Source organism: Xiphophorus couchianus, chromosome 3, assembly GCF_001444195.1.
Source record: "Xiphophorus couchianus chromosome 3, X_couchianus-1.0, whole genome shotgun sequence".
NCBI classification, from domain to species: Eukaryota; Metazoa; Chordata; class Actinopteri; order Cyprinodontiformes; family Poeciliidae; genus Xiphophorus; species Xiphophorus couchianus.
This window is the reverse complement of record NC_040230.1, coordinates 5576040-5589366: the sequence shown is the minus strand read 5'-3', so window position 1 is coordinate 5589366 and position 13327 is coordinate 5576040. Positions and strand designations below refer to the sequence as shown.

Sequence of the window (13327 nt, the reverse complement as noted above, 5' to 3'; positions counted from 1 at the left end):
AAGATCCAACATCCAGCGACTCACTAAAGGACGCTAAACTTTTCAGTGATGGATCTGGATAATTTTGGGGTGTCCAGTAATGCAATACAGGATGATGCATTTTTAGAAAAAAGAGGCTCAGATTCTGAACTAAAACCTTAAAATTAATACATTTCAGGGGGGTTTTTCTACATCTGGATAAACTTAAAGAACTTACCACCATGAGTCAGCCATCACAGTTTAGCTCCTTTTGCTGACAGAACCTTGTTTTCTCTCTGTTTTGTGTTTTCATTGAACATTTGTTGAATGAATCATATCTATATTGGTCCTGAAGCTGTGACCCATTTAGTTGTAACTGAAATCCTGGATCAACAAGTGGATGTTCAGTCATGTGAAGGCTAATTTCAAATGACTGAAATCTGTTTGCGTCGCTGCGAGTACAAACACTGTACGTTGGTGTGTTGTTTTATTACCATTTTATCGGGTCGTTAATAGATTTTGATTTGTTTTTGACCCGTCTGTGGGTGTGTTTGCTCTTTGACGTGTGAGTGCAGAAATTCCCTGAACAATTAACCGAACGTCATCCAAATTACAGAGATGATAACAGAGAGTTACAGAATGCATCAGAGCTGGATGTGTGGGAACCAAAAACTTCAATCTGCAAAAACTGAGCCGCAGAAGAAGAAGAAGAAACCGAGTGAGAGATGTTACATAAAACTGCTTCTCTGAGTGTATTCCTGCTGTGCACTGCGATCATTCGCTCCCTCTTTCTGCAGTGCAACCAGCTCTGCAAATGTCACAGCAGTGCTGCTGCTCCAGTGGTGCAGTAAAAAAAAAAACAGCATCACTATCATCAAGCAGGAGACTCAGTAGGTGTTGAATGAGAATCAATACGGTGACACATTTAGATGCTGCTCACCTGCTGCAGGGCTGAGGAGGAAAACAGATGTCTGGAAATGAAGCTCCTGAGTCAGATTTCTGGCTTTGCTCCTGACTGGATCCTCTCTGAGATTGTAATGTTTCTCTGTGTATGCAGCAGCAGCAGCCGCCCTCTGTGCTGCATGTCACTGCTAGCGCGGATGAATGGTGGAGTGATTGTTTTTTTCCCCTCTGGTCAGAAGACGATCAAAGATGTGGAGTAGTGACACGCTGAGTGAAGGAAAAGCGGAGGTTGAGAGAGAGAGAGGAATTATCCAGTGTTGGGTTTTCCATACTCCCGCTCGCTCACGTCACATCCCTCCTGCCCTCCCCTTCCTCACGATGCCGCTCATCTTTAACCCCCTCCTCCTAAAAACCCTCAGGTCTTCTCATCCACCGCTTCCACACTGCCTCCCTCGTTTTCTCACACCTCTTTTCTCTCTTCATCCCACCTCCAACCTGTTTTCAGCTGCTCACGTCGGCCAGCTGAGAGTAACAACCTGAGGGATTTCAGAAAGAGAAATAAGGCATGTTTTTATGATATGAACATTTACTTCAAAGCACTTTACTGGGATTTCATGGGAAAAATAAACTGAAAGTAGAAAATAATGATCAAACAGAATAAAAAAACCCAGTAATGTTTACAAGTAAATGCACTGTAAAACATATGAGCTGCATTCAGTTGTGTCTACTGTCTTCTGCTCTTTAAGTCAAATAAATTAAGCCAGTTTTTGATTTTGAACCTAAATGTGAGTTTGTGAAAGATAAACTTACAGTGGTAAGTTTTGTTAGCTTTTTATTAATTTTGTCAAAACTCCAAGAGTTGAATAAACTAGAGTTTTTAGGTTAGCACTTAAAAAACTGAAAAAAGAAAAAGACAGGAGTGGGAACTATTTCCCAGAATGCTTAGCGGCATGTTTTGTATCCTGAGATGGACGTGTGTTACATCGATCTGAGTCTTGTGTTTTATTAAGGCAAATGTTTATTTTTATGTCCTGTTCACACTAAATGTTTTGAACAGAATTCATTGTGATGTTTAACAAAATTCACTATCAGATCAGAAAGTTTGTTCATGTAATTTGAAGCAAGAATTTAAATTATTCTAAAGTAAAATAAGTAGTAATTTTAACTTGATATTGTCAGTAAAATGTGAGAAATGTGGCAGTTTAACGAGGTGAGGGCAGTTTTTTTTGTCTTGCATATTGTGAAATAAGTATTTGGTTTAAATCACAGCTTTAATTTAAAACTCACATTCAAGATTAATGAACTTAAAAAACAATGTTTATACTACTTGTCTCTTGTTCTTAAATTAACTTCATGAACTTTAATTTCTGAGTTAAAACCAAAACAATTTTCTTGTTTGCATTTCCTGCAGGTGGACTTTCATTTTCAAGTTAAACCACCTTCAAATGTTTTACAGTGTACCTTAAAATGTGACGATATTTTTTCTCACTTTTTTAAGCAAAATAGTTCGATCAGATGAGACGATGAGACATTTTAACTTAGTAGAGTAAATTGTTTTGGTTTGTTTTTACTGGAGCAGTGTTAAGATATAATGTCTGTGTATTATTGATTTCTATATTAAACCAGTAGCCATGTGCTGTTTTGAACCAAACACAACACACTATAGGAAAAGTAAAGATTTCAGAAGGGCACTGTCCTGTCCTGAGGAATAAAGGCTGGTGCTTTATTTAAGCATTTCTCTGACTGTGAAGACCAGTTTCATGTCTTGTCACAGATTCTCAGCTAAAAGGTATGCTTGAACTTTGACTAGGCCATTCCTTTTGAATCTCTTCCTGTATGTTTAGTGTTGTTGCTTTTGTAAAACAATCAAAAACATGTTTGTTTGTTTTTTCCCTTCACAGCTGTATGCTAGTTTGAGTTGGTGTCTCATAATTTCTCACTAAAATAAATTGTGACACAACATTAAAGAGTATGAATATTTTTCAGCCATATTTATCTTGTTGCCTTATATTTGCGTGTTTTTAATCCAGGATTCCCACATCTGTGTGACTTTTCTAACAATGCATAGCCTCTGCAGCAGCAGCTAAATGTCAGTCGCACTGTTCACGCAGAGCGAAAGGCCATCCTGTGCCCCGCAGTCACCGTGTGTCGGTCACATGTGAGGGACATATCAATACTTCAGCTGCCTCTCCCACTCTGGATGTAAACGCCCACCTGACCTACACAGACAGCCTAGAGGCAGCGCTACATCACAAACCACGCCGGGCTGCCCGCATTTGGGTCGGTGATCTTTGATGAAACTCGATTCATGCTGCGGTTTGTTGGTTGGACTAACCGTCGCTTCAGGTGGAGCGAAGCCTCTAAAAGGCGTCAGTAAAGGGAAGGTTAGCTTAAGGTTCAGATGAAGACGTGATGATTATTCCTGGAAACGGCGTGTCAAAAGGTTCTGTTCAGAAAAGCAGAACAGAGACAGCCTTTTACGTCTCCTGCAGAAAAAGTTTGTTGTGTGAGATTTAGCTGGATGTTGCAGTTTGGGCTCAGTAGAAAATGGCCGTTAAATAGCAGCGGCCATGAGATCTACCGACCGGAAGAACAAGATATAGCCGAGCCCAGATATAGGGTGTCTGGGTTCTGCTCTAGAAGATTTATAAACCTTAAAGGTTCAGCAAAGCAGAAAATGGGAACAAGTCGGATTGTTTGATATCAACATCTGAAATTAGTAGTTTTAATCAAATGATGTAAACAAAACAATTTTTTAAATGAAAAATTCATGACATAAGTCAGATTTTTGCATTTACAACTTAATGGAAAACTAAGCAACATCATGAATTACAAATATTTCATGTCCCACCTTTAAGCTTCCTGTTTGCACACAGAGAACATGTCATAAAGCAAGTCAGTTTTTGAAATTGGTCACATTTAGAGAAAAAAAAAGTAATGTTTCTGTTCATGGACATCATTCACTGATTGCTTTTCCCCCAACTTCAGAAATTCTTGCTGTTTTGTCATGATGAATTCAATATGTTTATAAATTGATAGCATAATAAAGCTAATAGACCAGAAAAAAATGTTTACAGACTTCTGTGAAATGACAAGAAACGATAAGAGTCAAAAGTTGAGGAAAGCTAGAAACTGAAAATAGTTTCCATGTTCATCTTAGCAAAATGGCTGAATCTAACTGAAATATTCATACCCCTTAAACTGTTTCACTTTTGTCAGATTAGAACCCCAAAAAATAATTCATTTTATTTTGAAATTATGTAAGACACCAACTCAAACTAGAGCTAGAGACTGAAAATAGCTTCCACATTCCTCTTAGCAAAATAACTGAAGCTGATGCAGACCCTCCTTAAAGAAAACTTCTAAATTTTTAGTAAATAAATCAAACGAAGCATGACTTTCCACTTTCAGGATCTGCAGAGGTGGAAAGAGTAAATGGGTTATGGTAATGTTTGTCTTTAAAAATGTAATTTCAGAGAGTCATACCCTCCAGGATTGTGTGTCATTAGCCTTCAAAGAAGCAATTTGTGTGGTCAGTGCTACTTAAGGATAGGCTTAAATTATTAAAATCTATGCTTGATATTGTTAGGTTTTAAAGTGTAGCTGCAATGGAAAAGATTAATGCTGAATCTGTCTTTTTAGACTGTGTCCAATTTCCTTAATCGTAGTAAAACAAGAGCTTTTAACTCTGGCTACCAGCACAACACCCCACCCAGCTGTGCAGAGCACATATATCAATTCTACCCCATTTTCTACCCACAGGGCTATAAATAGCAGCGAGTGGGTGGGCGTGTGTGTGTGTGTGTGGAGCCTGGGGTAGAACGCTGTGTATCATGATGGAACCATTACATGAGTGTCTGTGCAGGAAATCTTTGATATTTAATACATCTATAGCTGAAACTGATTTAAAATTAGCCTCACTAAGAGTTTCATCTTTCAGCGCAACTCGCCTGCGTTGTCACTCTTTCCAATTCAGTACAGAAATACGTCAGTTATCCCAAAGTGAGATTAAAGGTTGTCATAACTCATATCATCCAAGGATCTTCATTGAGTTGTCTCAGATAGTGATGCTGTTGGCAGGAGGGATTTCCAGTAGCAGTCAGTCTTACAACAATTCTGAAGAAGCCTCTGACTGTAAACTGTTGCTGTATGACAGTAATGACACATGAACAGCTAAATTTCCAAGCAACAGAAATGATATACCACAGTAAAATGATCTGGATTATGCTACTGCTCAACCTCATTTGTTTCTGTTGCTCCTCTTTAAATCTCTGTCTAGCTTGAACAGGTTAGGATAGGTCTATTGGCTGTACAAAACATGTTCGTTAAATTGTTTTTACACAAAATTATTCTCAGATAATGAGATTTTAGTTTGATCAGCTCAGCCTATGTTGAGCTCCTTTCAGAATGAGCTTTTTGTCACTTTACATCCTAATGAGTTGCTGCTGGCCTCGCCTCCCAACTCAATGTTTAACACTCGCACATGAAAATGGCTGAAAACAGATGCCAAATTATACAACCGTAACATCTTTGAAAAGTAAAAATAGAACCCTCTGCACGACCAATTAGAATGCAGCGGATGGTTTCTGGATGTTAAGTCAACGACAAAATATTCATCATTTCCAGCAGCCTCTGTGCAGCGCCTACAGCGATAAGAGGAAATCTTTCCTGCCAACAGCCATCACCAGCTTCAGTAACTCTTTACAACAGCATCTAATTCCCCTTTAGGATGAATAAAGTATTTTTGAATTTGAATTTTGAATTTGAAAATGTGCAAACATTCTGGAGCTCTGCTTCAGTTGCTAGGCAACATGCTGGGCATAGCTGAGGTTGCTAGGTAACGGGTAGCGCCTGCTAATTTGTGACGTTACATTCCGGAGGTTTTTGAAACGACTTTTCTTCCAGATACCAAAAAACACAAACTTACTGCCAAAAACCGACTATGAGGGTTTTTTTAAGAGCTTCGGCTTTTTCTTAGAAGCAGCTAAGACCCAAATGAAAGTACTAAAACGTGCAAGATATGAATTTTAGTATTTTTAATTATTAACACATGACTGACAAGAATAAAAATAATTGACTGAATAATCCAACCTGTGCATTTTAGATGTGTGTTTGACTCCAGTTGAATTTTCTACATAAATAACCGATAAAAAGCATATTTAATGTTTCCACTTCGCTCCTCCTGCCTGTGATGACGTTAAAATTCAGCCTGCTAACCGTCTTGTGCTGTCACATGTCCTCTCTGTGCTCATACACAGTAGTGCTGTGTTGCAGGATTTCTTTGTATGATAATGAACATGAAAGGATGAGTCACTGGACCAATCTGTGGACCGGAGGAGGCTGCTCACATTTGTTCCCATCTGCCATGTGATGGATTAAATGCTCATCTAATATGATCAGGCGAACGCTTCAAGCCTTAGACAAGCACTTAGTGTCGATGTGGCATTGACACCTTGACTGATCAAGTATTTAAGTCAAATTGCTGCAATTAAAGATACAAATCTACAGTAGCTTTTCACATACAGGCTGACATTTCTGCTCACTGTTCTTTGAAAACTCAGTTCAACTGAGAACATCCAGTTTTGGGTCTCGCCACAGATTCTCAGTTTGATTCACGTTTGAACTTTGACATAGTTTTACCACAACCTAATTTGTGGAGTAATTTTCTTTAATTTCTTTGGATTATCTGAGTAGTTGTGGACATTTGATGTGAATTACATGTCTATGGTCCCATTAGAAATATTTAAGTTACCTGCTGGATTGGCTTCTCCATCCAGAGACGAGCAACCTGCAGAAATTACTGCCTTGCTTAAAATAGATTTTGTAAAAATGTGTGGAAACATGAACAGAATCCAATAACTGACCTGATGCACATTTATTGAGTTGTGTCAAACTAATATTTAGAGGCATATATTCTACAGTTCAGGCATTTAATGGATAAAGTACGAATTGGACAGACTTGACTGAGTAACTGGGAGGACAAACAGGAAGTACTGCAGAAACAGGACATGAAGGATTATCTGACAGAGTTGATTTCCCAGTAGATTCCTTTCAGAAACTCAAACTTCAGCAAACTGTAATTTTTGGAGTTGTAACTGTGGAGGAAAGAAGTTTGTCTGTTTACCCAGGATTGTTTCACCTGCAGGACCGAACAGAAGAGAAGCTCTAAAGGCTGGAAACTTTGAAATGATGTCGTAAAGCGAGGAAACGCCGGCGTTGAGGTAAACACACAAATACTTTTTAAACACATTATAACTATTTGTTTTATTCAACATTGATCTACTAAATTGGCAAATTTAGTTTGGTTAAATATATCAAATGCTTTTAATTTGTTTAATTTTTCCATTCTGTGTTTTAAATGTATAGTCATTTACTAATTAATTTTAAAAAATGATCTGATTTCTTTGTTTCTTTCATAAAGTTTGACATCTTTATACATATTTTTGACCAGATTAAAACATTTTTTTAAATTTTTTTTATAAATGCTTGTGGACTGCAGAGTTTGTATTCTTTTCCCATGTGGCAAAACAGTTGGATACCATTAGTTTGGTTGAAATGTATTTTCTAGACACATACTGCTATTTTATAACACAGTCAAGTAATTATTTTATAAAAATGATATATATATGAAATAAGACTTAAAAGGAATTTGACTTTGTCATTAATGCCTTGAAATTGGGCCTCTGTCTCTTTAAGAAACTCCTGCTCCGACATGCTGCCTTCAGGAAGTAATCACAATGTCACTCCTCTATAAATTCTTTAAAATCATCCTTACCAGCATAACATAATAACATAAAATAAAGCCCAAAAAGTCTATTTTAAATAATACTACCCCTTTAAGGCCTTACTGGCATTTCCTTATTCTTTGTTACTCTGTCAAGTGAGGCAGATTTCCCTCCTCTTCGTCGGTGAAGTCCGCACTAAACGCCAATCAATATGTCAGGTCAATAGCCTGTTGATAAATCACTTTAATAAGCCAACAAGTGATTAAAAAACAAATTAACTGCACAGAGAAGCATTTGTATCTGTCAAAGAGCATTTTATTTTCAAATTAAGCTCTTCTGTAAAGATAAACTGTTTAAATGTAAATTTATTGGACTCATTCAGTTTTTTAGAAAGCATTTACCTATACATAAACATCAACAATGTTGCCTTTTTTAAGCTCTTTTTAAAATATATTGTGAGGTTTTGTAGTCATGTAGAGATCAGGATGAGGATAAACATGAAGTATATTGGTCAAATTTCTAAATAATAAGGTATTTCTCCTGCTGATGCAGTCTAAAAATGCCACATTTATTTTCACTTCGATGAGAAATGTATTCCTAACTTACTGAAATAATATCCATAAAGCCAAAAAAGATCTGCAGTCACTTTACACAGCAGAGGGAAAAAAGCACCAAGCAGAAAACTATGTCAGCATTGATTTTTAGGATCCTGAATGTAAAAAACCAGCTGAATGTGATCTTCAGTCATCACCAGGCAACAGCAAGCAGGTTTCTAAATACAGGGATTCATAAGCAAAACTAAAGCAAAAAAATACTAAATACAACTCCTTCATTTCACTTCAATGAGAAATGTATTGATTTATTGATTTTAGTGCTACTTTGTTGGTAAAAAGATAGAAGGTAAAGTTATCTTCATTATCTTGCCATGCAAACATGGAGAAAAAACACCTTGTTGGCACAAGAATGATAAACTTTTTAATCATAATTTGTGTTAATCTCATGTAATTGCTTTAAAGTGCAAATCCAGAACCTTTCTTTGTAATTCTGTGCTACTTAAAATCATTTTAGATTATATTTATTGATGATGTGGTTTTTGATTTCACAGTTTTCCTGCAGCTGCCTTTCCATTAAAAATGTATGCAAAGAAATTGTTCCGTTATCGTTGAAAGACACAAGTTTGCAATTGCAATGTAACGCAATTGAATTCAAGTAAAAAAAAAAAAAATAATATATATATATATATATATATATATATATATATCATGCTGCCATTATCCTCCTCCCACAATGTCCGGCTGTTGGTCACATGACGATGCAGTTTTCTATACATACGGAAAAACTACCTCATTCTCGAGGGCCGCGCTGTCCTGCAACTTTTAGATGCACCACACCTGAATAGAATAATTAGGTCATTAAGGCTCTGGAGAACTTATCTACACAAGAAGGAAGTAATGAAGTTGTTTCATTCCAGTGTTTTGTACCTGTGGCACATCTAAAAACTGCAGGACAGCGGCCCTCGAGGACTGGAGTTTGAGACCCCTAGCGCAAAAGCTTTTTATTGAAAAGAGTTCGTTTTTTCTTAATTGGTGTGTTTCCATTCTTAATCCCAATTTGCAATTTTATGGTTAATGGAAACATAGCTTACGGATCAAGAGCTAAGAGTAACACATTACATGGAAACAATCCTAAAACGTTTACATAAAATTGCAATAAAATGATGCAAAAAATTGTACAGTAATTGTAAGGCAGTGGCTTAAATATGTCAGCAGAAGCCACCAAGATGTTATATTTGTGCCGTGGGCTCTGGTGGTTGGTGTACCATGTCCCTTAATGAACACCGTACTTTGAAACCATGACAGCGCATGTACATCCATCCAGTTATCATTGAAAATTTATTTACTTACTTTTGTCGTATCTTGTCGCGTATTTTAAACATTTTTTTTTAAATCTTGTCGGGTATGCTGGACTGACAGCTCCTCTAAATGTCGCAGACCTCTTAATGCGCATGCGCACGATGCTCTGAGAACACCGTTAAGCTACACTGATCGCTAGCTCCTCACTATAGCCAGATATTAGGTTTAATGATTTAGTTTTGTATGTTTTTTAATATGTGCTGCATTTGAAAAAACAAAACAAACAAACAAAAACAAAAAAAAAACACTGCTTTAATGAGAGTTGTGTTAACACGTAGTGTTCGCTTGTGGTTCGGAAGGTGAAGCCGCTGTCAATAAACTTAACGGTCTCAACCACGACCTGGACCGCCGTGTGTCCGACTCCTGCCTCAACCTGAACTCCGACAAAAACCTTTAAAATGCAACACAGAACCTTCGCAAGTAGCGAGATGCTATCTGACACGGACAGGGCTACAAAATTATACGGACGGTGGAAAAAAGCCCTAAAGGTTCTGGTTCATGACAAGCAGCTGATGTGTTAAGATCAAAAAATATTCAGCAGATCAATAACACGATTTACTAATCTCTTGTTTTTCAAACAGGGAGCTCTTGCAGTGGTGTTAGAGGTGCTGGGATTTCGTTCTGGTGTTGGCAGAGTTTTGAATCAGCTGCCTGACTGATTTGTAATCACATGATTACAATAATGAACCTGGAAAATAAAAGTAGGAGCCAGTTTTTATGTGTTTCAACAGAAATCCCCATAATTAATTGTATCTTAAAACTGTAAATATGAACGTCAAACTGCTTCAACTTTCTCACAATACTGACTTTTTTTTTTTTACCTCTGAAAAAATATATATTCTGGTTTTGAATAAAATGTGAACACTGGAGCCTTTTAAAGACAGGATGCTGGATGAAAAAGAGACTAATGACGGGTGATAACAGCACCATCTGCTGTGGACCATTTGTTACTCCCACACAAGATCTGGAAACTGTGAGGATGAATTCAGCTGCTGTTTCAAAATCTAATCAAAGCTGACAAGCCGCAGGCATGAAAGAAAATATATTATTAAAAATCTAGTGTTGCTTAAGCCTTTGCATAATTTTCCTTTCATGTAATTTAAGGGATTAAGAAAAGACACAAAGAATTTAAGCACTTTTATTTAAATGAGAAATGGAAAACAGACTGTACATTGTTGAGCATTAATTCTGTTTTAGCTTTGAAATCATCGGCTTCAGTATGAACAGCACCCATCTGATAAGAGGTATATGTTGTTTTGTGCCTCATCTGGAAATGTTACGATTGGTCCTTCACTATGGACTGCAGCACCAATGATGGCAGTGACATTTTAAATATAATCCTCCTAAAAATGAATAATGTTTCCGCAAAATTATCAGCCTATTTTCTCTTTGTTAATGGCTCATTTGCATAATTAAGCTTTTGTTATAAACAAGCTTGAAGCAGCTGTGCATTAAAAGGTTAAAATCAAGCAGAAGCTGAACCAATTCCGTTTCTTTTTTCTAATAAACTACAACTTAATAGATTGATAGATCAAAACATGCTAAGATGAAATCCTTTGAATCCAGACGTCTTTGTTCTTCCTGGATCCTGTCGGTGCCTCAGTCGTCTTTCTTCTTGATGCTAAGCAGCTGGGAGAAGCTCTGCAGGGCCCAGTACAGCAGCGAGAGGGAGACAAAGGCCTAAACAAAACCAACACAGGGTTAGAGCTGCAGGCGTAGCGCCGTTTCACACCAACACACGTCTGCGAGGCGCTGAAACCAGAACACTGTCAAACTGGAAGAGGAGAACTCCTAACAAACAGGGGATCAATCTATGGAACAGCTAAGGTGGAGATTTTAATCGCTGAAATGTCACAAGTTCAGTTAAGAAAAGATAACAAAAAAAAACAAAAAACAAATATTCTGTTTTTGTGTCTCTTTTTTTTGCTCATCTTGTTTAGGTTCTTTAGCTTTTATTTCTCTACGATACGATTTTACAAAAGCTGAAAAAATATTTCTGAATGTATAAAAACTTTATCTAACTTTTACGTTGAAATTCACTGCATTTATCTAACAATATTATAGAGGTCTTACATTCAATTGAAAGTAATTTGGGTTTTAATTTTTAATAAATATCCAAAAGCAATATACTTTTTGCATATTCCATAATACAAAGTAACTAAATATGTTTTTAAAATGCAAGAACAGCATACTTTTAATAGTACCACATAATAATTATCATCTTACAGGCAAAACCTGCTCAAGCGAAGATCATTTTTGTCATTTTTGCTTTACTATTTACTGATAAAAATCACAAATTACATTCAAAGACCTTTCAATCATCAATGTTTGCTACGGATTAACAAAGAAGTAAAACGGCAGCCATAGAAAGTTTAATTTCTGTCTCGTTTTAGTCATGAACCACAGATTTAGGGGCTTAGCGGTGCATATAAACTTTGGTTCTGTTTAAACCTCAGTTATGGGGCGGCTACGTAATGTGAGTTTGGTGCAGCAAGAAAACGAAACAAATGTAGAAAGTTTGGTTTCCATTTCCTTATTTTGATAAAATCAAAAAATACAGGAAAACCAACCATTTTTGTAAGTGAGGAAACTCCATGGTACAAAAATACACAATTTGTCTACTGGGAACATTATATTATTCTTTAAGAATATAACAGTTTATTAAGCAATATCATCAAACGTCTTTAGTGTTTAGGCACCTTTAAACTTTTTAAATAGTTTATTTTATTTAAAACTTGGTTTAGGATTTAATTACATCTGCTATGTGTTACGGTTATCATTAAATAATTTTGTAACCTGATAAAGACCAGATCCTTTTTAAAATAATTTTTGCAGAGACTGATGGTGGATAAACATGCACAGTTGAGTATGTTGACATTCAGTTTGTTTTATGTGAATCTGGTTCGGTATTTTACAAAAATAATGAGATTTACTTTAAGGTATGAGCTGATACTGAGTAAAATTACCACTGCTTCATGTCACTTAAAATTATAAGCTATCTGATGGCATTTAAATGGAAATGTAACAATTATTCATATTTTAGCTGTTTGTATAAGCTTGAACTTTTTCTAAAAGGTCAGATATGTGTTTCCTACAATCAATAATGTTGATAATCTCCTAATGAAGATTTGATGCTAAAATACTAATTAAATCTCCTATATTTTAAAACAAATTGTCAGCTTGAAGACCAGACATCAGTTGCTGAAAGTCGTGGAGGACGGAAACAAAAACATGCTAATGCTAATCTCTAATTAAATGGTTTTAGCATGGTTTTCTATGTAAAAGAGTGATTGGTACCTCTCTTCTTACATCCAAGCTATAAAGATCTGTTATTCAAAATAAATATTTCAAAACGAGGAGAGAAAATATTGCTGAACTTTCCTGACAGCTTAGGGTTAGTCTGCAAACACTTGTGGAAGAACGAGTTGCTCTGTGAAAGGATGCCACCTGTGCAGTAAGCTCAGTCGTAAAATTTTCCTGCTACTAAATATTTAACAGTCAACAGAGTGGAAACACCTGGTCATATCAGCGAGTTTCTGCACAGAGGTTTACATTTCATGTTGTCTTCAGATTAGCTGAAGAACAATGATTTAGTAAGAGATTATCGGTTTAACAGTAGCTGTGTTTTTATTAACCATACAATTAAGCAATTTGAAATTGCCAAAATAAATTTGCTTAATGGAAACAACAATTTGTTTTTTGATTAATTGTTTTATTAATTGTGAGGTGTTTTTTGACCATTGAAGAAACCTAAATTCAGTTTTAGTTTATTCAGACCTTGAGGATGAATTAAGTTCATATTTGTTATGATAATTTAAGTTTATTAGG

At 36.2% G+C, this 13327-nt stretch overlaps 2 protein-coding genes across 5 annotated transcripts in view; both read right to left on the bottom strand.

Annotated features, from left to right (window-relative positions):
• The window catches only part of dgkb (diacylglycerol kinase, beta), a 72682-nt gene extending 71466 nt beyond the window's left edge, over positions 1–1216 (bottom strand). For both annotated transcript variants that reach the window (XM_028013305.1, XM_028013306.1), the window contains exon 1: positions 899–1216. The gene's annotated coding sequence lies outside the window, so the exon portion shown is untranslated. The remainder of the gene's footprint in view (positions 1–898) is intronic.
• A 9405-nt stretch (positions 1217–10621) lies between these two features.
• agmo (alkylglycerol monooxygenase) overlaps positions 10622–13327 on the bottom strand; it is a 76528-nt gene continuing 73822 nt past the window's right edge. For all 3 annotated transcript variants that reach the window (XM_028013221.1, XM_028013222.1, XM_028013223.1), the window contains one exon: positions 10622–11179. In XM_028013221.1, the coding sequence (XP_027869022.1) occupies positions 11099–11179 (81 nt within the window). In that variant the 3' untranslated portion in view covers positions 10622–11098. The remainder of the gene's footprint in view (positions 11180–13327) is intronic.